Genomic DNA, 24,879 nt, shown 5'->3' with positions numbered 1-24,879 from the left:
ACCAGAAGGGCCCAATTGTCTTGTGGGAAGTAGCACAGGGGACCGAAATCCAAGAGAGAGCAGAAAAACGCCATTGCCCCACTCTGACCTTGAGCCATATACAGCATCACAACCCAGAGAGGAGGTTGCCCCACCCTGGTGAACATCTAAGTCTCCTCACCTCACACATAACAGGCACGACCAGACCACAACATTATGACTCAAGGAGAACAGCTAAAAGCCCCAGGGTCAACACATCTAAGTGACCAAGAGATACACAACTTACCAGACACACGTTCAAAGCACTCATGATCAGGATGCTCACAGAACTGGTTGATTCTTGTCACAAATTAGATTTTAAAAAAAGGAAGGCTACATTAAGTGAAATAAAGCAAAATGCACAGGGAACCAATAGTGATGGGAAAGGAACCAGGACTAAAATCAATCCAGTGGACCACAAGGAAGAAAAAAAATGACCAAACAGAAAAATATGAAGAAACAAGAATTCAAAAAAATGAGGAGACGCTTAGGAACCTCCAGGACATATTTAAACATTTCAACATCTGAATTATAGGGTTACCAGAAGGGGAAGAGAAAAAGCAACAAGTGGAAAACTTATTTGGACAAATAATAAAGGAAAACTTAACCAATCTGGCAAAGGAAATAGACTTCCAGAGAGTCCAGGAAGCTCAGAGAGTCCCTAAGAAGTTGGACCCAAGAAGGAACACACCAAGGCACATCATAAGTATATTAGCCAAGACTAAAATGAAGGAGAGAACCCTAAAAGCACCATGAGAAAGGGGACAGTAACCTATAAAGAAGTTCCCATCAGACTGTCAACTGATTTCTCAAAAGAGACCTTACAGGCAAGAAGGGACTGAAAACAAGTATTCCAAGTCATGAAATCCAAAGACCTACATACAGATTACTCTATCCAGCAAAACTTTTATTTAGAATGGAAGGGCAGATAAATTGGTTCATAGATAAGGTCAAGTTCACAGAGTTCATCGCCACCAAGCTCTTATTAAATGAAATATTAAACAAACTTATCTAAGAAAAAGAATATGAAAAATATTAACAGTGAATGGACATCAAACTCACAGTTACTAACAATCATACCTAAAACAAAAGAAAACTAAGAGGACAGCTAGATCAGGAACAGAACCATAGAAATGGAGATTACATGGAGGGTTAGCAACAGGGGCAAGGGAAGAGGAGAAGGGGGGAGAAGATACAGAGAATAAGCAGCATAGATGGTAGAAAATAGACAGGGGGAGAGCAAGAATAGTATGGTAAATAGAGAATGTAAGAACGTGTGACACATGAACTTGAACTAAAGGCAGGGAATAGGGGGAGGGGTGTGCAGGGTGGAGAAGAATGAAGGGGGAAATGGGACAACTGTAATGGCATAATCAATAAAACATATTAAAAAAAGAAAACATCACAGTCAGAATAAAACACTAGTGGTGCACATACAAAGGTTTGTGGGGTCTTCACAAGCAGGTCTTCACGTGGTGGTCCCGTGACTCCAAGTTCCTTCAGCTCTGGAGCTGTGTCCCACTTCCCCAGCTCTGCCCAGGAGTCTCCCACTCATGCTGTTCTACTGAATGATAGGAGTGATATTTACATCACACACTGTAATTTCCAACCTGAAAACCATCACCATGAGCTGATCACCTGGGATGGTCAGGAAAGGAGTAACTATACGGTAAACTGACATTTTTAATGCTTTTAGGAAAGACATGAATTACTGTCACACTTCCTGCAAATTCTCTCCCATGGAGAGAACTTGCCCTGGATGTCACTTTCCTCATTCAGTCAGCCCCCCAGGGGGGCTTTCTGGAGACTAGGTAACAAAGACCACCTCTAATCTGGATCCTCAGAGCCTTACTCACAGCCAATCAATGCCTGAGTACACATCTCTGGCTGAGAAAGGGAGCTGGCTCTGTCCACCACTATGCAGGCACATCAGGAGGGGAGTGTGAGGTACTCTGAGGGTGGTCAGGGCCCTGCCCATAGCACAGGAGGCAGACAGTCCCTGAGGTGAGGAAGGAAGAAATCTAGTCACTGACTCCACTGACCTGCCGTGTCCCTGGTAGTCAGGAGAAAAGAGTACCCAGCAATGCCAGTCTCTTGCAAACAGCCACAGTGGTGTTGGCTGCTCTCCTGTCCAGCCTCAACTACCCACACTGAATTTGACTTCCCAACACAAATCAGTCTCTTCTGTGTGGGATTTTCTCATGAGCACCTACTCTGACCTGGAATAAACCCCACGCAGGAGAGAGATGCACCTGTGAACAGGGGCAGCAGCCTGCCCTCTGCAGCTTCTGCAGGTGGAGACCCAGACACTGGAGGGGCCTCAGGTCTTGCTGTGGGTCCTTCAGAGAACTCCAGAGGCATAGCTTCCATTTAACAATCAGAGGAACTAAAAATACTCTGGTGTTTCTACTGAGAGTTCAGATTCCCAAAAGGATCATAAGATGTTCTGCCTAGTTATCTTCTCCCTACAGGAAAAGAAAAACACTCTCCATTCCCTCTGTGGAGGAGAGTAAAGATCGAGTCTGACTGTCCCTGGGGATAGAGCACTGGGGACCAGGCAGGGCAGACGTTAGCCCTGTGCTAATTCTCCATGAACTTGCAGGGATCTCAGGGGTTTTGACCCTGAGACAGACACCACAGATGATGGCAGCCATGCTCTTGAAATGATTAGTGTTATGAATGCCTGGTTCTCTAGATGTTGTAGAGGGTGGGACACTGTGGAAACTTTTGGCCTGACCCTGAGAGAGAACAGGGTCTCCCCCAAGCCAGGATGTGTCCCTGTCTGTACTCAGGGCTCATAGGTACAAATGAGGAATGATTAGAACACCCAAGAGCAACAACTACTCAGTCCTTCTTGTGTTTCAGAAAAGGTGCCAAATACCTTACAGTGACCACACAGTTCAGTCTGATCATCATTTTCACTTTACAGATGTGGAGCTCGAAGTGTGAACACACTGTCATGAGTCCTCTGATTGTGGCCCAGGGACCACAGGGAATCTCTGAGAACCTTTCCAAGGTGCTACTGGGTATGAACTCTTTTCACAATAATACTCAGACACTTTGCCTTCTTCATCCTCACTGTCTCAGGAGTGCACAGGGGGGCTTTCTGGAGGCAACATGACATTCGATGAGGTGACCCAGAGAAAATGCTAAAGATGTCAACTCTGCTGTACTGGGCTCAACCAACACTTAAAGGGTTTTCAGAACTGTAAATCACAGCTGCTCTTTTCAGCTGTGACAACTTCAGTTGTGTGAACCACAGCTAGCAAACTTCTATTTGGGAGAACTGTCTGAGTTTCCCCTACCCCTGGACCTCACCTGCAGTGCCCTACCCAAGGCGTACTGCACCCGAGCATTCCTCAGGCTGTAGATGAGGGGGTTCACCAGTGGGTTAAAGAGACTGTGAAACAGGGACAGAATTTTCTCTTTCTCTTCTTGTTGACTGAAATCAGGGACCATATAAACCACCATGGCAAAGCCGAAGAAGAGCCCAACCACACAGAGGTGGGAGGAGCAGGTGGAGAAGGCCTTCCTGTGGCCCTCCCCAAACTAAATCTTCAGGATGGCCCAGAGGATGTGTGTGTAGAAGACCAGCACCAAGCAGAGGGGCCCGACTAAGACAAACACACAGGCAGCAAAGATGACAAGCTGGTTGAGCCCAGTGTCACCACAGGCCAGCTTGAGGACAGACAGGGTCTCACAGAAGAAGTGGATGACTTCAAGAAGCCCACAGATGGGCAGCCTCAGGATGAGAACTAAATGGACCAGAGCCAGGAGGAAGCTAAACACCCAGGACGAGACAGCCAGGGCCATGTACACTCTCCAGCTCATGATGACAGTGTACTGCAGGGGGTGGCAGATGGCCACATACTTATAGTAGGACATGGCCACCAAAATCAGGCATTCTGTAGCAGCAAGATTCAAATACAAAAAGGTCTGCATGATGCATGGGACAAAGGAGATGGCTCTATTCTGGGTCACTAAGTTTGCCAGCATCTTGGGGACATTGTTGGAAGCATAGTAGATATCAATGATGGTTAGGTGGAAGAGGAAGAAGGACATGGGGCTGCGCAGTCTACAATCTGAGCAGACAAGGCCCAGGATGACGCCATTCCCCAGAAGGGTGAGGGCATACAACAGAGACAAGAGTGCAAAGAGTACAAACTCCAGTGTTGACTCCACCTGGAAGCCAAGCAGGGTGACTTCTGTGATCCACATGAGGTTGCTCCCCATGCTCCTGGGGTGGAGACAGACACACCCTCAACCAGGACAGGAGGGTCACAGTTGTAAGGCAAACAGGATACACAGTGCTCACCAAATGCTACCGTGGAAGCATTTAGAAATGTCCTACTTTGAATGGATTCTCCACAATTTGGTTTTAGATATACTGTACAAAGCTAACTTGGTGTATTCATATACCTTGGGAAAAACTCCCCTTGCATCAAAGGAGTAATAGAACATACATCTATCTATACATACATAATAAAATGTAAGAAAATACATCCTTATATACTCTACCTAATAGGACGCACACACCTGTAGACATTTTTTATTTTGGAAAACTAAGGGATCTGCCTTCTCTTCAAGGGCATGGGTCTGGATTATTTATGTAGAAAGAAGAGCAATGGCCCTGACCAAACATCTCTAGCAGGGGGTAGTGTCATTTCCTAGCCTTGCATGCCTTCTTGATCCAAGACAGGAAATGACTGGGTTCCTCTTTTCTTTCTGGGTTGCTTACTTATCCACTCACCTTCCCACCTGCTTTCCTACCCACTTAGTTCCAATTTGAAATCCCTTCAAAACAACATCTCTGTTTTGTAATGTCTTTCAAACTTTGCAAGCCCCTCCTTTCAGCAGCTGCCTAATATTTCCTAGAAGCATCTTCTGGTTCCTTTTCCCACCTTCAGTAGCTTTGTTTTGAGTCTTTTAGCTACTTCTTCATCTGCACTGGATGCTGGAACATAAATACCAGTGAAAAAGTAGTATGGCCACATGAAGTGAACCCAGGCACATGTCTTAAGTTCAGTTCAACCTGATGACATCTCTGCAGTTGATTTAAGAATGAAAGCAGAAGTGGAAAACAGATTACCATGAACAGCAAATGTATTTAGAGAAGACAGCTGTATTATAATTGTACTTTTGGGGGTGGTTTCTCTTTTCCGGTTTATAACTTAATATAAAGACAGATGTCACAGCTTATCTCACATTCTGGCATGCCAGGATCCTCTGCTGCCACCATATCTTCCCAGTGTTGGCAACTCACACTGCCATAGAATCCCCTGCTGACCCCCGACAGCTGCTCTCATGGATTCTGAGCATGGACAGGGGGTGGGCTCAGAGGGAGCATCATCTGGTTGGTTCCTGCTAAGGAGCCCCTCCTGCAGGGCCCTGGGTCTGTCCAGGGCTGAGGGAGAAAGGGTCACAAAAGGGCTGGACAGTATCATCACACTGAGGAACCACACACAACCTGGTGCAGCTCTCTACATTTTTTTCATATGTCTTCAAAAAACAGCCTGAACTACCTTCATTTTTAAATTTCAAGGCCAAAGTTTCACATCCAGAAGAATATTGAAAAAGAACTCCAATGCTTTCTTGAAGAAAAAATTTAGACCCCTAGATTCATATTTTAAAATAGAGATTATTGCATACAGACTCTTTTTAACTACCATTTTCACTCAAAATAGTGAACAATTTTTATGCATTTAAATACTATCATACAGATCTCATTAACCATTAGTACAATGTTCTATTATCACAGTCATTTAATTCCCTCATGGAAATTTTTATTTCTTTCATGTTTAATAACATTGAGAATAACATTCTTTCAAGTTGAAGTGTTGTCTACACTCATCATTATTTCCTTAGGATGTGCTCCGAAAGCAAAACTGCAGATGCTAAAGATGCAGATGCTCCAGAGCATTTGGTACCCACTGCCAGCCTCCATGCAGGAGACCTGCACCACTTTCTCCCTCTGACCACGTGGTGGCACCACCTCCTTCCCACACAGTTGTCAGTAATAAGTATTATCAGTTACACCTAGGCAAATTTGATATGTGAATAATTTTATACAGCTTAAATTTACATTTCAATAATTCCTTGACAGTATTCCTCCAGTGGGCTATGGGTTCCAACCTCTGTTCTAAGCTGTGGAGGGAGGGCAGTGGGTAAAGTCGACATACCCCGAGGGGGTGAGGGACAGTGAAGGAGCAGAGAGGTGTACCTGTCATCTGTGCCTCTCTGGGGGAAAACGTCTCTGCCCGGGATGGAAACACCTTGGTGAACGCCTGGCCCTGTCTGTCCTGGAATTTACGTGATTTGTGAAACAGGACAAAGGAAGTGGGGACATGACTTTTCTGCTCCAGTTTTTGGTCCCGTACATTTCTGCTGCCTCAGAGTAAAGCCTACAGAACACATTTTATCCTGCTGGAGGGTAGGAGAGAAGCAAAGGCTGAAATCTGGAGAGAAATTATGTTGAAGACACAACCCATGTTTCCCCAATAAGCCTCATTAAAAACTGATTTTCATTTCTACTTGATATTCTGTGTCTATTTCTGACTTTATTTCTTCAGACTTGGAACAAGATGACAACATGGTTAAGGACTGCCCATAAATCACCAGGAGTAAACAAATCAGGAAAGCACTTGTTGAGACTAAAAAGCACTATGATGGAAATAAACAGGCTGAAATGATGGCAAGTGACTTGGTTCTAGAGGGCTTCCTTAGGTGGGATTGTCAGCAACAGTCTCCCCAAAGAGAAGACACATAGGCAGAATCTTAGGGATGCCCACCTGCCTCCAGCCCAGGTGGGCGTTGCTCTGCCAACTGAGCAGCAGAGGTGCATCCCCCAGGCAAGAAGGACTTGGGGAGTCCGGAAACAGGAAGAGATCCAGGGGACCTGGACCCCAGTGACCGAGGTTTACATACTTGTTGAAAAGGATGTAAAGGGGCAGGTCTGTGCTCAATCCTGAGGGAACCATGCAGCTAGGCCGGTGCAGGTGCCCGCAAACACAGCAAACCAGACCATGGCGTAACCCCTGGGAGGGGAACGCTGTGAGGAAGTCCTAGTTCCCCATTGTAGGGAGCTGGGGAGAAGCGCCAATGTCTGGATCCTGAAAAAAGGATCCAGGCTGGCTGAAAAAATCACAACAATCCACCCTCAGCCAATTGCAACCAGAAAAACCGGTTCCGCTAGTTTGAAGCCAACAAGTGACATTTCCTTTTCTGATGTTTTTGAGAAATTATTTTTGTTTGTGCGTTTTTTCTTTTTTTGTTTCTTGTTTTTTGTTTGTGTTTTTTTTACTTTACTTTATTTTATTTTTATTCTTTCTTTTTTTTTACTTTTCTTTCTTCTCCATTCCTTTTCTTTATCTTTTTGCCTTTTTAAAGTAATCTGTTATTTCTTCTAAATTTTATTACTGTTTCATCTTTTCATACTTTTGTCCTCTTTTACCAGATTTTCTGTTTTATTTATTTTTCTTTTCTTTGTACACTTATTGCTCTTTCTTCCATTCCCCTACCATTTTTTTCTTTCTTCCATTTATTTCTTTCCTTGTCATTTCTTTCTTTTACCCAGAAGAGTCACAATCAACTTGAAAGTATGAAAAGACCAGAGCTGGACCCACAGAAGAGGCCTCCCAATAGCAGAGTCAGAGAGACAAATTGCACATTGCAGTAGAAGAGAAGCCAAAAGTTGCTGCATATTTGAGTAGGTGGAAGCAGAAAACGACAGGATAACCAAAAGGGACCACACCACTAAAATTCACAGGCATTCTACCACAAAAGTTCATACCATAAACCCAGGGTGTTGAAACAGATTAATCTAAGAAGCTGAGGCTAACAAGAAGAGTCTCACAAACAATGGGAAGACAAAGAAACAATCCCCAAATGAAAAGAAACGAGGAACCCTCAGAAAATATGTTAGATGAAACAGAGGCAAGTCAACTATCAGATACTGATTTAAAGCATTGGTTATCAGGAAGTTCAAAGAGCTCACGATCAGCTACCAGAAACTACAGGGGAGCTACAATGATCTCACTGTGAACTATATCAACATGAAAAAGGAAATGGAAATTATTAGCAAGGGCTAATATAAAATGAAGAATACAATTTCTGAATTAAAAAACACAGTAGAAAGCATTAAAAATAGGGTAGATGAAACAGAAGACCAGATTAGTGAATTGGAAGACAAAGTAGAAAGCATCTCACAGAAAGAACAGGAAAGAAAAAAGAGGCTCAGAAAGAATGAAGAAGGATTAAGAGAAATGCACAACAATATGAAACGTAATAATATCCGAATAATAGGAATACCAGAAGGAGAAGAAAAAGAACAAGGAATAGAAAACGTATTTGAAACAGTAATGAGAGAAAATGTCCCTAATTTGATAAAAGAAAAAGTCACACAAATCCAGGAATCACACAGAATCCCATTCAAGAGGAACCCAAGGAGGCTCACTTCAAGACACATCATCATCAAAATGGCAAAATTCCAAGACAAACAGAGAATATTAAAGGCAGCAAGGGAGAAAAAAGAAATAACATACAAGGGAGTCCCAATAAGGTTATCCACTGACTTCTCAATGGAAACACTCCAAGCAAGAAGAGAATGGCAAGAAATATTCCAAGTAATGAGAACCAGAGGCCTACAACCAAGGCTACTTTACCAAGCAAGGCTCTCAATCAAGATAGAAGACCAAATAAAGAGCTTCCAAGACAAAAGAAGTCTAAAAGAATTTGCTGCCACCAAGCCAGCTCTACAAAAAATACTAAAAGGTCTGCTTTAAGGAAAAGAGACAGACAGAGAGGAACACAGGTACAAAAACGGCAATGAATAAGTACCTATCAATAATGATCTTAAATGTAAATGGATTAAATGCTCCAATCAAAAGACACAGAATAGCTGCATGGATAAGAAAGTATGACCCACACATATGCTGCCTACAACAGACCCACCTCAGGACAAAAGACCACCACAGACTAAAAGTGAAAGGCTGGAAACAAATTTTCCAAGCAAATGGACAAGAAAAAAAAGCTGGGGTAGCAATTCTCATATTAGACAAAATAGACTTCAAAAAAAGAGCCATAAAGAGTGATCTAGAAGGTCACTTCATAATACTCAAGGGAAGAATCCACCAAGAAGACATTAACATCATAAATATACATGCACCCAACATAGGACCACCAAAATATACAAAGAAAATGTTAGAGGAATTCAAGAAAGATATAGACAGCAACACAATTATAGTGGGGGATATTAAGACCCCACTATCAAAAATGGACAGATCTTCCAAACAAAATATCAACAAAGATATTGTGTCATTAAACAACACCCTTGATGAAATGGACCTAACTGATATATACAGAGCCCTTCACCCCAAAGAAGCTTAAATACACATTCTTTTCAAATGCACATGGAACATTCTCAAAGATAGACCACATGATAGGACACAAAACGAGCCTCAACAAATTCAAGAATATTGAAATCATACCAAGCATTTTCTCTGACCACAAGGGACTGAAACTGGAAACCAACCCCCCCAAAAAAAACCCCAAAACACCCAAAATTATGGAGACTGAATGGTATGCTATTAAACAACGAATGGGTCAAGAATGAAATTACAGATGAAATCAAAATGTTTCTGGAAACAAATGAAAATGATGTCACAACAACCTAAAACTTATGGGACACAGCGAAGGCAGTCCTGAGAGGGAAGTTTATAGCAATACAGGCCTTCCTAAAGAAGATAGAAACATTTCAAACAAACAACCTAACCCTACACCTGCAAGAACTTGAGGAACAACAACAAAGAGAGCCCAGAACAAGTAGAGGGAAGGAAATAACGAAGATCAGAGCAGAACTAAATGACATAGAGACTAAAAGCACAATTCTAAGGTTCAATGAATCCAGGAGTTGGTTCTTTGAAAAGATAAACAAAATAGACAAGCCTTTACGTAGGCTCATCAACAAAAGAAGGAAACAGACACAAATAAACACAATCAGAAATGAAAAAGGAGAGATTACAACTGATACCAAAGAAATAGAAAGGATTGTAAGAAATTACTATGAAGAACTGTATGCCAAGAAATTTGAAAACCTAGGGGAAATGGACAGATTTCGAGAAAAATATAATGTCCCAAAACTCAATGAAAAATAAGTAGAAAACCTGAATACACCAATAACAGCAAAAGAAATTGAAGCAGTAATCAAAAAACTCCCATGAAGAAGAGCCCCAGACCAGATGGGTTCACAGGAGAATTCTACAAAGCATTTAAGGAAGAGCTAGCCCCCATTCTTCACAGACTATTCCTAAAAATCCAAAAGGATGGAAAACCCCCAAACTCCTTTTATGAAGCCACCATCATCCTAATTCCAAAACCAGATAGAGATACAAGAAAGAAAACTTCAGGCCAATATCGCTGATGAACATAGATGCTAAAATCCTCAACAAAATATTGGCAAATCGCATCCAACAATATATCCAAAAGATTATACACCATGACCAAGTGGGATTCATCCCAGGGATGCAAGGATGGTTCAACATTCTCAAATCAGTAAATGTAATTCATCACATAAACAAAAGCAAAGACAAAAACCACATGATCATATCAATAGATGCGGAAAAAGCTTTTGATAAGGTACAGTACCCATTGATGATAAAAACACTCAGCATAGTGACAATAGAGGGAGCATTCCTCAATATAATAAAGGCCATTTATGAGAGACCTACAGCTAATACCATACTCAATGGGCAAAATCTAAAAGCTTTTCCACTAAGATCAGGAACAAGACAAGGATGTCCACTTTCACCACTTCTATTCAATATAGTATTAGAAGTTTTGGCCACAGCGATCAGGCAGGAAAAGGAAATAAAAGGCATCTAAATAGGAAAGGAGGAAACAAAACTGTCACTGTTTGCAGATGACATGATAGTGTACATGGAAAATCCTATACACTCTACTGAAAAACTGCTCAACCTAAATAATGAATTTGGCGAAACGGCAGCATACAAAGTCAATATCCAGAAATCAAGGCATTTTTGTATACTACCAATGAATCAGCAGGAGCAGAAATCAAGGAAAAAATCCCATTCGATATAGCAAAAAGAAAAATAAAATATCTGGGAATAAACCTAACCAAGGAGGTAAAAGACCTGTATGCAAAAAACTACACAGCACTGAAGAAAGAAATCAGGGAACACACAAACAAATGGAAACATATACCTTGTTCATGGATTGGAAGAATTAACATCATCAAAATGTCCATACTACCCAAAGCAATATACAGATCCAGTGCAATACCTATTAAAGTACCAATGGTATATTTCACAGACATAGAACAAACACTTCAAAAATTTATATGGAACCATAAACGAGCCCAAATAGCAGCTGCACTTTTGAGAAAGAAGAACAAAGTAGGAGGGATCACAATACCTGATATCAAACTGTATTACAAAGCCACTATAATCAAAACAGCCTGGTACTGGCAGAAAAACAGGCACACAGACCAATGGAACAGAATAGAGAACCGAGAAATCAACCCAACTCTCTACAGTCAATTAATATTTGACAAAGGGGGCAGTAACATAAAATGAAGTAAAGATAGCCTCTTCAGCAAATGGTATTGGGAAAACTGGATAGCTACATGCAAAAAAATGAAACTTGAGCACAGACTTACACCATACACCAAAATAAATTCCAGGTGGATAAAAGACTTAAATATAAGTCGTGACACCATTAAAGTCCTAGAGGAGAACATTGGCAAGAAAATCTCAGATATTCCACGCAGCAACATTTTTACCAATATGTCCCCTAGAGCAAGGAATATAAAGGAAAGAATAAACAAACGGGATCTCATCAAAACGAAAAGCTTCTGCATGGCTAAAGTAAACAGTATTAAATTAAAAAGACTAGCAACTGTATGGGAAAACATATTTGCCAATGATAACTCAGACAAAGTTTTAATCTCCAAAATATACAAGAACTTACACGACTCCACTCTAGGAAGACATCTAACCCAATTAAAAAATGGGAGAAGGACTTGAACAGATACTTCTCCAAGGAGGACATACAGAATATCCAGAGACACATGAAGAGATGCTCAATATCGTTTGCTAACATACAGATGCAAATTAAAACCACAATGAGATACCACTTTACACCAGTCAGGATGGCTATCATAAACAAAGCAACAACAAATGTTGGAGAGGTTGTGGGGAAAAGGGGACCTTAGTTCACTGTTGGTGGGATTGCAGACTGGTACAACCATTATGGAAAACAGTATGGAATTTTCTCAGAAAAATAAAAATCGACCTGCCTTTTGACACAGCAATTCCACTGCTGGGATTATATCCCAAGAATCCTAAAACATCAATTTCAAAAAACCTATGAACCACAATGTTCATAGCCGCACAATTTACAATAGCCAAGAGTTGGAAGCGACCTAGGTGCCCGTCAGTAAATGAATGGATCAAAAAACTGTGGTTCATATACACAATGGAATTCTATGCAACAGAGAGAAAGAAGAAGCTACTACCCGTTGCAACAACATGGATGGAACTGGAAAGCATTATGCTGAGTGAAATAGGCCAGGCATTGAAGGACAAATACCATATGATTTCACCTTTAACAGGAAGCTAAACAATAAAACAAACAAGCAAACAGAATAAAAACAAAGACATTGAAATAGAGAACAAGTGGGCAATGACCAGAGGGGAGAGGGAAGGAAATTTAAGGGGAAAAATAGGGAGGGGTTTTGAGGAACAAGTATGAAAGACACAAGGATGAGGACGGGGGGGGGGCAGAAATGGGAGGGAGGTAGGGAGACAGGGCGGGCGGGGGGAGGCTGGGATGGGAGAAATAGACAAAAAAAATGTACTTGAAAAATAATTAACTAAAAATTTTTAAAAAGACAAGGATGTAAAAATTAGTAAGTTGGAGATGTATTGAAATATTTGGCGACCAGGATGCCACTGAAAAGAGCAAAGTTGGACCAAGCAGGAGAATATAAGACTCCTAACACAGTGAAATAAAAAATTTCCATAGAGAGTCAAACCACAGATGTACAATGTCATCTGATTTATAGTTTATAACATGAACGTATTTACTCAATGTCTTGTGTGCCTATTTACATGTATCTGGAAAATTGTATCAATTAAACATGAAACTGCTGATGCTGATTATTTGCAGAAAGAAGGATCATGCAGGGATTTACCTTTCATATAAATTGTTTGCTTATTTGTTCCTTTATAATAAACCCTGGGCATTAATGGCAAAAATGAGACATTTCCACTTGGGAAAAGGCCATGCTGGGACCTGAAACTGAAGCTGCATGTCATCGCTGCTCATTGGACAGTGACCCTCACCGAGCCGGCCAGGAATGTCAGAATGGGGGCACTTAGTTCCAGTGGGAGAACTAAGTCACTGCATCATGAGACACAGTTAGCCTTCCACAGGAAAGGGGCATTCAAAACCCTACCCCACTGTTCACCATACTATTATTTCCCGAACTGTACTGATAGAGAAAAAGATCAAACTCTTCTATTGACTGAAATAGGTAAAGGAGAATCACCCTGGCCAGTGTGGCTCAAGGGCTGGGCGTTGTTCCAGGAAGCAAAAGGTCAGCAGTTTGATTCCTGGTCAGGGCACATGCCTGGGTTGCTGGTTTGGTCCCCAGTTCGGCTCCCTGGTCAGGGCACATAGTAGAGGCAGCCAATCGATGTTTCTCTCTCACATTGATGTTTCTCTTCCTCTCTTTCTCCCTCTCTTCCCCTCTATCTAAAAAGAAGGAAATAAATTCATTTAAAAAGACTAAGAAAGGATCTAAAGTCAGGTGGAAGGTTACCGTCACACCCACCTGGATGTAAGAGACAGCCCAGGCAAAGCAAACTTCTGATGTTGCACAGACCAAAGACAGTGAGCTGTACCGTTCAGACAAGCACACTTCATTGCACTCTTAGTTTTCTCATTGGGAACGCAGTTTCTGGGGATTTCAGTCCAAAAACAAAAGCATGACAAAAGAATGAAAACCAGTGCCTGTCAATGCAGAATCACAAGTGACAGGACACTGAGTGGTCCTCTACTCCAGCAATCTTTCCATCACTTTATAAGAAAACGCATACCACTGCATGCTCTGTATCGCAAGCTCATGACAGCTGCCTCTTGCCCTTGACACTGCTTGAGAGAGGCAACCCAGACTCTGCCTCTGTGAATTCCTGTACTTGCATCCCTGTGGCTGACCCATGTGCTTGCCAGGAGACACGTCTGATCAGAGTGCCTTGCAATTGCAAGTTTGAGAGACGAGTGCTCTCTTTCTTGTGAACTTCTGTGTCTATGCCTGCATGCATTTGCTGTTTCTCTTCTAAAAAAGGAGCCCTCTTAGGCTAAATTCTGCTGACACTTTGCTGGAATGCCCAGGAAATAGCAGCAAATTATGGTCAGTAAAATACCTTACAAAGTCACTCAAATATTACTGAACTGATTCTATTGGAGCTAACAGATATACTCTTGACTTCTCATAAATTTATTTATAACTTCATGCCAGAAGAGCACAGTTAAAGGATATATACTGAAATTCCAATCAGCAGACATGTAAGATGGGAACAGACTAATTTTCTGGACAACATAAAATTAATGACCAGATGAAACATGGTTTTTTGTGGACCCACCAAGCACTGTGCTCAGGGGTTGCCCTGAATGCAGCTGAATCGCAGACTCAGAGAATTCTTACTCCCTGAGACTTCCAGGAGCATGGACATGTTGTACATTTTTAATTCTCTTCTGGAATAAGCATGTCATCATGAAAGTAAGGAACAAAGGGAATGGTGAAAAATTAGATAATGTCTTCAGAAAAGGTCTTGTCTGTGTGTCTTTAGAGCTAATGAGGACCTGGGAACCTGGAAAAACTAGCTCTCTTTCCAAGGATGGTGCTTGAATGAGACATGGGAAACCTCCAGGGGGGGAAGCTAGGGTAAGAGCTTGAAGGGGACGGGCAGGCCAGCTGAGAGCAGGGCCTGGAATGGCCCCCTGGAGTGCAACAAAGGCCAAGCTGGTGGGCTCCTCTGTGTTCCCACTGCACCTGGGCCAGTGACCTAGGATAAAACGTGGGTGCTATCAAATATGCAAGTCATTGCCTCCCTCTTCCTAAATGACTAGAATTGACTAGTCAAAGTACATAATTAAAACAATGGGGACTCATAGAGTTTTATACACATTTTCGTAAGATATTTTTCAAAGACACAACCAATAACTTAGGAAAAAAACTGTTTGTAAATGGCAGGAACAAATAAGGAGGCAGACAGAATTCTCAGTGAAACAACTTGTTTCATCTGAGGTGAGCCACAGACAAACCACATGTTCTACGGGAGCCAAGTGCACTGTGTTACAGCTTTGTAGGAAGGTCAGGAGGGAACACCTCTGTCATGGCAGCTAGTGACACACACAAGTGGTTGATCAGCTTATCTATGAGCACAAGGAAAGTAGAAAAAGACAGAATAACATGAAAGCAATTCGTTTTCCTTTTAAACACTGGCGATGACTTTAGATGATGTTGCATCTAAAATTTCCCAGATCAAGAAACCAAGTGGGTTTTGTTTGTTCATTTCGGTTTTGTTTTTTGTTGTTTTTTTTTTTAATCTAAGAAAAAGCCTGGAGCAGATATAATAGACAAGTACCTGAAATGAAGTTAGAAGTGACCACTGTTACCTACACATTGAAGAAAGATCGATGGTTCACAAAATAAGGGGGAAAGTTTCATGAATCTACATTTCTGTTCTTCCATAGAGTGAAGATTTTTAGAGACTGCAAAGAGCAAGGTCCTTGAATAAGGGTGAGAGCAGCCTGGTTAACAGCATCCACCAGCCCAGTATTCAGATCTCGATTCTGCAAGGTGGACGCCAAGAGTGGGAGTCACTTAATCTAAGTCTCATTCTTTTCACCCATGAAATAGTGACAACAGGCATTTAAAGGCCTGGTGTGAGGAATACAGGTAATGAAAGCTACACAGGCTGGAAGTTAAAGGGCAGGTGTGAAGAACGAAGACCATTTGACTGGTAGATATTAGCTGTTAAATATTAGTTGTTATTTTAGTATCATAGAGACCACAAAATTCAAGAAAAAATCCAAGTCACTGTGATTAGAGAGCCAATGAAATCATGGTGAATTCTTTCAGATGTATTTTTCTTTCCTTTTTGATTCATTTGTACTTTAAGTAAAAAGTGCACCATTATCATTTCATTTCTATTAATGTTGTTATATGCTAATTTTTTTAATTAAGTTTTCAAAGGAATCTTTTAAAGAAACATCACTCCTGGACGGGAGAAGAAAATCCAGGATTTAAAACTAAAAAGGCAGTTCTGCTGTACAAACTATCCCAACGGGAGAGAGACAGACAGACAGAGAGGACAGGGAGAGCAACTACTGCATCAGAAGGGAGGGGGCAGATCTGGGCTACGTGTAACACTGACACCAACAACAAGTTGGTCACTCAGAACCAGTGCCCTGGGCTGTCGTGTTGGACACTGCAGACTGGTCCGATGTTCATACTGAGTAATTATTTACCATCTCCAATAGTTACTTTCACCCTAACAGGTCCCGCAGTTTCAAAAGCAAACATGGAATCTGAGCGCCACAGCCTGGATTCAAATCCCAACTGTACTCCATATATTTTGCTCTCTCAGTGCCCCAGGGGAATTTGTGTATGTTTACTTGGGAGTTGTGAGTGTGTATGTGTGCATATTTGGGGTTGGGTGAGGCCAGGATGTCTCTAAAGTGTGCAAGCCCTGGCATAGAAAATTAAAATTCAGCCATAAATTACTTGCTCTTCGTATTTATTTTATCAGTCTTAAAATTGCTCTATTCTGATTCCTCGTGTTTAATTGTGGAGGGGAGTCTGTGGTTTCTTGATCTCTCCTGGTAGGGGCCCCAGGGATCCTGTTAAGATGCTATCTTGGAGAAACTGTTACCTCCTAATGAGAACACGTGACTGCCAAATAATCACTGAGCACTGCTCACACACAGTTTGGACCTGGTGATTTAGGTATACCTCTCCCTCAATTTTCTATAGTTTGCCCTCCATTTCAAACATCTCCAGATTTCTGGGCCACATTTTTCTTCCTTCATCCTGGGTTAAAGCCCACAGCTCAAATGAAAAATGAATCTCTTTCTCTCTCACTGATAACGTGTGATGATTGCAAAGTCCCTCCCATTCTAACTCCCCAAGTGTATCTCAGTTGAGTTCTCTAGAGAATCTTAGTTCAGAAACTGTGGCAGAAAGAGCCCTACACAATAACAGCAATATGTTTAATCTACCAATGAGCAGAAAACATATTGTAGTATGTGAGAGGAGACAAATTATTTTTTTTCCTTAAAATAATCTGTGTGCAACTGAGCCTCACACCACGCACCTCCCCATTCCCCAGCACACACACTCTGCCCCAGTGAAGGCCTCCTCCCCAGTACTGCCACCTGGAAATTCTCATTCCTCCTCACGAGTCTGTCTCACTCTTTCACCACCCACCTGACTTCAGACACAACCCCTGTCCATCACAGTGCTCTCGGAGCCCTCTTCAGCCCGCTTAGCCGGAGCTGGACTCCCTGCCCCAGCCGACTGAATGCCCTTGTTGTAATGCCCTTAACGGTTGTGCTGAACTCACTTTCTGTACTTTTAATATTCTCACATTGTTCATCTTTTCTATATTTTACAAGCAAAACAAGATTATTCTAGAAAAATAAATTTCACCCATCAATACCCAGAGAGAGCTAAGGATAAGGATTTGGGCCATGTTCATTCAGATATGCATAATTACCATTTTTAATGCCTTTTAAAAATATTTTTAAATCCTCACCTGAGGATATGTTCATTGATTTTTGAGAGAGAAAAAAACGGAGAGGGAGAAACATCCATCAGGTGCCTCACAAACACACACTGACTCGGGACCGAACACACAACCTTTGGTGTAGGGGATGATGCTCCAACCAACCGAGCCACCCAGTCAGGGCACCACACTGATTTCTTCTGAGGAGGACAAGACGATGGCATTTAACACAGCTGACAGTAGGGAGGAAGAGGTGTCATGGTTCATTACCTTTTTAAAATTTTTTTTTGCTGCTAATCTTTGAAACACTAGAGCAAAAATATTTACTCTCTAAAACCTTACATTTCTTGTGTGCTGGTAATATTTATATTGATTCATATTTTACATTTCAGTAAGGATAAATATTATGCAGCATAAATGGCACCATCATTAGCGATGGACCTTTATTAAATGCAGGTCAATTTAAGAATAAAAATGTTTGCAAATCACAATTCAATGCAAACCCATAGCTACACCTAGTATCTTTTTAACATTATTTCTGCCGAGAGAGAAATTCCTCTTTGCAGGGCTTCAGTCCTGTCTTAATGTTTTCAAGACCACTTGGCACACACAGTTTCAATGAGCTAGCTGAAAAAAAATGCAATGATATAAGCAATGGTGAGAAATTAGGAATCTTCATGACTGGTCCCACTATAACTTGCCATGGTACTTCTTTCTAACTCTACAATGCTATTGTAGGGTGTACTCCAATAAAACAAGGGAGTAAACCAAAAAAAGGAAGACATGGCATTAATGAACTAAGGACTTTAACACTGGATCTCCAGGATGGCAACGAGCACACGTGTGTAGGAGACCAGCACCAAGCACAGGGGCCCCACTAAGACAAACACAGAAGCGACAAAGGCAACAAGCCAGCTGAACCCAGTGGCAGCACAGGCCAGCTTGAGGACAGACAGGATCTCACAGAAGGAGTGGTCGACTTCATGAGGCCCACAGAAGGGCAGCCTCAGGACAACAAACACAAGGACAGGGCCGGGAGAAGCTGAATGCCCAGGATGTTCAGTAGCAAATCGCACTTTATTTGTCTCAGTAAGTCATAGTCCTTGTTCTTTTAAACTGATAATACTATCTACAGTATAATATTAATAATTACAATTTTGAGCTCATTATAATTTGTGGATTCTGCTAAGCATTTTGCCCATAGTATTACCTCTCAATAAACCTTAGTTACTGAATTTACTTTACAAAATCTAAACTTCAAAGAATATAAGCATGCTTTGTAAGAAAGAAATCCATACATTTTCTTCTTTAAAAACTCTTCACACACACATAAACATAATTTTAAAAGTAAATATTCCCTTTGATGCAGTTTAAGTATTCAGGTTTAATTTAGCATATAATTAAAGGAAAAATTTGAAAGTGTCTCAATACAACCTTACCCACCACTTTTTAACTGTGGTCTACCTTTTCATAATTGTGTTGGAGTTTCGTGTTACATGGTTATTTAACTCACCTCACATCTCTTACTTGAAAGAGCAAATTATTACTGATAATTTATAATCTTGTCTCATTGGTCAAACAGTCATCACAGCAATTACACAGTCTGCTCTTGTTCATGAGAATGCTGTAAGTTTTGGACATATCCCATAGGAGAAAATGGACAAAACCAATGACAGAAAATGTTAATTCTGCCAAGGACTCTCAGCTACATCCATTCTGCCTTCTTCCTCTCATCCCCACCATCCCGGATCTCCACCTACACGGCAAAGGCAGAGAAACGCAGCAGCAGTGGAAATTCCATGTGTCTGTGTGTTTCACCTGACATCCTTCAAGGTTCTCTCCTTGTCAGTTTCATCAGAGTTACACCTTAATCCTCTTTCCCTTGAAGTCCTGGCTCCTGCTCTTCCTAATTTATGTTGCTGAAGCCACAGAAACATCACTGTCATAGACATATTCGGGAAAACCAACAAATGTTTTAAATGTAGAACAATTTATTAAGATGACAGATGTTAAATTTTAAATATTTCAATAATTACTATATAATCAGTCTCAACTGCTATATTTTACATATTCTTTCCATACCTTGGTTTATTTAATAAAATTTTGTCTACAAATCTTGATTACAAAACATATAAATTTATTTCATCTTATTCAGAATATTCCTTTTGACCATATCACAAGTGTGCATACCACACAGAAAGGTGGAAGAAGGGCTCATTTTCTTGTGCAGCATCCTTGTAGACAGCGACCAAAATGGGCTTTCTCTGGAGATAGTGACAGGAGAACATGTAAAGAACGCCTTAGGCGTAGAGCATGTCTCTGCATTCCCGTGCACATATCGGGTAAGGTAACACACTGGCTCTCTTTACACTCAATTATTTTTTTATCAGTGAGGCTCTCATGACAGTGTCTCCTCTTCAGCCTCCTTCTCAGAGCAGCATTGACATCTCTGTTCCTCAGACTGTAGATCAGGGGATTCAGCATGGGATTGAAAAGGCTGTGAAACAGGAGGAGGTATTTATTCCGCTCCTGGGGATCCCCATGTTGAGGTCCAACATACATGATAATGGCTGTGCCATAAAAGAGTCCCATCACACAGAGGTGGGAGGAGCAGGTGGAGAAAGCTTTCCAGCGCCCCTCTGCTGACTGGATCTTCAGGATGACACATAGAATGTGACCATAGGAGACCATAATTGTGCACACGGGTCCCACCAGCCCCAAAGCTGACAGAGCCACAACCACAACCTCGTTAAGGTGGGTGTCTGCACAGGCGAGTTTGAGAACAGCTAGAAGCTCACAGAAGAAGTGATTCACATTCTGGTGCCCACAGAAAGGCAATGGTAACAGCAATACCAGATGTACTAGGGTCAGGAGGACTCCTATAGTCCAGGAAGTCACTGCCAGGATGAAGCAGACTCTCCAGTTCATGATGGTAGAATACCGAAGGGGCAGGCAGATGGCCACGTACCTGTCATAGGACATGACCATCAGGAGAAGACATTCCGTGGAAGCAAAAACTATGAAGAGGAAGGTCTGTGTCAGGCAGCCAGCAAAGGAGATGGGCTGGGCTGGGCTCAGGAGATTGACCAGCATCTGGGGCACCGTGTTGCAGGCATAGGCTATGTCCACAGTGGCCAGGTGGGAGAGGAAGAAGTACATGGGGGTGTGCAGTCGGGGGTCCAGTGAGATGAGCCCCAGGATGACCCTGTTGCCCAGCAGGGTGAAGGCATAGAACACAGAGAAGAGCCCAAATAAAAGCACCCGCATCCCTGGGCTGAGTGGGAATCCCACTAGGAGGAACTCTGTGACAGAGGTCTGGTTGCCCCCCATTGTCCTGGGAAGGAACAAGGGAGAGAGCTCAGCAGGTCTGAGTGCCTGAGGGACATGTTTAATGTGTCACAGGTAGACCTGTGTGTGTCACTGCTTCTTCCCTCGAAAACGTCCTGTTCATCAGTTACTAAGTGAGTAGTATCTACGCATGGCAAATGACACAGAAGGAATTTCTTTCACCTTGATAAATTAAATGCCAGTGTTCCATTACACTGTTCAGTGAATCTTACCTTTATTTACAAATTTCCACCACAGTTCCTAACATGTTAACACGCCCACTGCCTCCCTATCAGTGGACAATTTCCTCAGTCAGCAGGTCTGGTTTGTGGGCCTGCCTGGCAGAAGTTCCAACCCCCAGTGCACACATGGGCACCATGGGGAGGTGGCTGTAGCACTGGCCCTGCACCCACACACGAGGGTGGGAAGGAGGATGAGAAGCCTGTGGGAGATCCACCTATCAGAGGATCTCACAGATTTGTGCCTACATTAGATGACTTATGTATTAGCCTTGTGATTTTTACTGGCAGCAACATCTTGAATTAAGTTGAGAGCATGGCAGGCAGACTGCCACCACTTTAGCCGGATTTAGGGAGAGAACTTTGTCCTTTGACTTTTGTACCCACGAACATTCTACTCTGATCATGCTATTTCATGATTGGATATTACCCATCACACATTGTCCCTTTATGAATAATTATATTCCATTCCTGTGTTTGGATAATATATATGTTTTATATACAATTCCATACACACATACATGCATACACATGTGCCTGAATCTTTATTATGTGGAAGATGAGTTGCTATTTTCTACTCTACTAGTAAAATGGTGGTTGAATAATCTCTTGATGGGTCATGGCGTGGGATTTAAAACTACTGTTCAGTAGGCAAGGCTAGAGTCTAAGCTCTAACTATACACTCATATCCTTAGAACCTTTATTATAGTTTATAGCTTAACTCTAACATGAAAACATTATTCATCATGAATATTTACTTTCTCTGGTTTATCAATCTTTAGGAAAGAACTTGTCCCAGGGTGGGAATTCCGAGGTTTCACTTGTAACTATTAAACCACTGCTTCTGTTTCCTTGTCTGTCTGACTCCATATCCTTCTTCAGCCCAGCATCCACCTGAATTTCACTAAAATAGGAATCTCACAAAAACTCATGATTTTGGTCGCATATCAATTTTACATTCAAATTTCCTCATAAGTTAATATATGCAAGGTGTTAGAAGCAAAAGTGTGAAAGCTTCAACCTGCTTCAAAGGAAGAATCAGAATTCATAGCAGAAACAGTGGGAGACGATTTTATCTTAGTCCAAGAAATAACGCCATAACAGTTGGAATCACCTCTGTGAAGAAAGCTGGTTGTTTTAGTAGGACCAAGCTTTATGTCAGTGAGTGGTTTAACTCAGAGATTTGGATTCCCATGTTACGGGAGAAGGCCAGCAAGAAAAGTTCTCAGGTCTCTTCCAACTATAGGATTCATTGGCTCTAAATGTATAGAAAAGTGTTAGCCATTTTTGTTTCAGGTTTGTTGGCACATTTGGGGTGCAAGAAGACAGCAGTGGTATCTCTAAAATGTCCTAGGATGAAGGACACAATTAACTAAAGCAGAATGACCAGTGACTGTCATCTCATCTTCCTATCTGCTGTAAGTAGCTAAAACACAAAACAAAAATACACAGATATTTACTAAACATACTCAATGTTCATCCACATATCTTGGCTGAGGACATAAAGGCAACTCCTATTTGCTAGTGTATACAAATTCCTTGGACAAAATGTCACTAAAGACAATGAAACTGCGAAGAGGCTGACAGTGACCAGAGGGGAGAGTGGAGGAAATTTCAGGGGAAAAGGGTGAAGGGGTTGCAGGAACAATTATAAAGGACACATGGACAATAACAGGGCCCTGGGGGGGGGGGGGTGGATGGAAACAGAGTAGAGAGTGGGGAGGGCTGGAGTGTGGGGCTAGGATGGGGAAAAAAAAAAGGCAACATACTCTACTTGAATAACAAAAAGAATAAATGAATAACAAAAAGAATGAATAAATAACAAAAGAAAAAGAAATTCCTTGGAGTGACAAGTCTGTTAAAAGGACTCAAAAAATGAAAATTCTCCTATTCAAATAACTAACCAAATAGAACTTCACTTTCAAAATAAAACCTTCAGGACACTCTACTGTAGTAAACCCCTTTTGTGGTCAATTTGTCCATTATTTCATGAAAATATGACTAAATTTCATAGGACAATACAAACACATTAAAGCAAGTCTCTCACAGAGCTAACGAATATTTTTTTCCTTTTTTTCAGAGGGGAGAGGGAAGGGAACTTAAGGGGAAAAAGAGGGAGGGATTTTGAGGAACAAGTATGAAAGACACAGAAATGAGGACTGGGGGGGGGAATGGGAGGGTGGGGGGAGACCGGGCGGGGGGGGGGGGGGGGGGGGGAAGACAAAAAAAAAAAAGAAAAAAAAATACTAAACACATAATAAACCTTAAAAAATAAACAAAACAAAAAAAGATGATTTTAAGAAGACAAAATGAAAATGGAGGCAATTGTACTTGAACAACAATAAAGAAATGAAATTTAAAAAAAGAAGTGTTTCTATGCTTTTACAAGCAAAATTTATAAAGAAAATATTTATAAATCTTAAAACAAAATAAAAATAAATAAAAATTTTATTTAGTTATTTTTCAAATACAGTTTTTTGTCTATTTCTCCCATCCCAGCCTCCCTCGCCCCTTGCTCCCCACCTCCCTCCCATCTCGACCCCCCTTAGTTCTTGTCCCTGTGTCCTTCCTATTTCTTCCTTCAAATCCCCCCCTCTTCTTCCCCTTAACTTCCCTTCCTTCTCCCCTCTGGTCACTGTACGAATATTACTTAAACAAGAAGTTTTACACTAAATGTACCACACTAAATGATCCACATTAGGTATCTCTAAACAGGATGGGACTGAAATGATCCAATTTGCTAAGACTATACACAGCAAAAGCCGCACATTGACAGACAATAACTATTCTATTCTGCACTGTGATTCTTCATCACAGCCTGTCTGAAGTTGAATAGTGAACAAAGACTGGACAACATGCGAAACTTACCACAGACTTTACAGCTACACATGAGAAGACCAGCTGAATGTGAATGGGGTTGAGCCAAAACACAGCAAGAAAGAGAAAAGCATCTGATTTAGTGTTGAAATGGCCATCTCATAAGCATCTCTTAGGAGGAAAGGTACCTGAACAAGAAGAGATGATTGATTCTCTGCTCCACTCCACCACCTCTCAATATACTTCTGAGGGTTTGGTGTAGGGAGGCATAGAAACCCACCAGGGACACTGCCATTAACTCCCTTCCAGAGGAAAGGGGGCTCTAAAGGGACTAATCTCTGGTGTTCTCCACAGGGACACTTGTGGCAAGATGGTGGTGTTGTGACTCCTTCACTCACTATGGCGTGCATATTCATCCATTTAGCAGCTCTAGAATGACTTCTAGGACTCCTTCACACATTATAGTGACCACACCTTGCATTCACTATGGCTCAAGAACTCAGTTTCCCCACCTACTAACCCTCCACATAGAGTAGGTGCTACAAAAGGCAGCTGGGGCTGATGGGTTTTTACCATCCTCAGTCTTGGCCGAGTTTTATCTCACACCAGACTGGAATATGTATCCTCCATATTTTTTCTCTTTGAATCAGATGAGAATCTAACATGGAACA

The 24,879-nt window shown here is 41.6% G+C and overlaps 1 protein-coding gene and 1 pseudogene across 1 annotated transcript; both read right to left on the bottom strand.

Annotated features, from left to right (window-relative positions):
* Positions 1-3,037: 3,037 nt before the first annotated feature.
* LOC119057852 (olfactory receptor 2A2-like) lies at positions 3,038-4,251 on the bottom strand (annotated as a pseudogene).
* Positions 4,252-20,039: 15,788 nt separating this feature from the next.
* On the bottom strand, positions 20,040-21,215 carry LOC128627061 (olfactory receptor 13-like). Its single transcript, XM_053663123.1, has one exon. It carries the CDS (start codon positions 21,153-21,155, stop codon positions 20,040-20,042), a length of 1,116 nt encoding a protein of 371 aa, XP_053519098.1. The 5' UTR covers positions 21,156-21,215.
* Positions 21,216-24,879: the final 3,664 nt, after the last annotated feature.

This window comes from Artibeus jamaicensis, unplaced genomic scaffold, assembly GCF_021234435.1.
Source record: "Artibeus jamaicensis isolate MK-2021 breed Jamaican fruit bat unplaced genomic scaffold, CSHL_Jam_final contig_1044, whole genome shotgun sequence".
In the NCBI taxonomy this organism is placed as follows: Eukaryota; Metazoa; Chordata; class Mammalia; order Chiroptera; family Phyllostomidae; genus Artibeus; species Artibeus jamaicensis.
The sequence above is the reverse complement of the archived record's forward strand: the minus strand, read 5'-3'. Positions and strand labels throughout refer to the sequence as shown.

Coding starts and splice junctions, on each gene's coding strand:
- LOC128627061 (XM_053663123.1), bottom strand. CDS start 21,155: ATGGGGGGCAACCAGACCTCTGTCACAGAGTTCCTCCTAGTGGGATTC.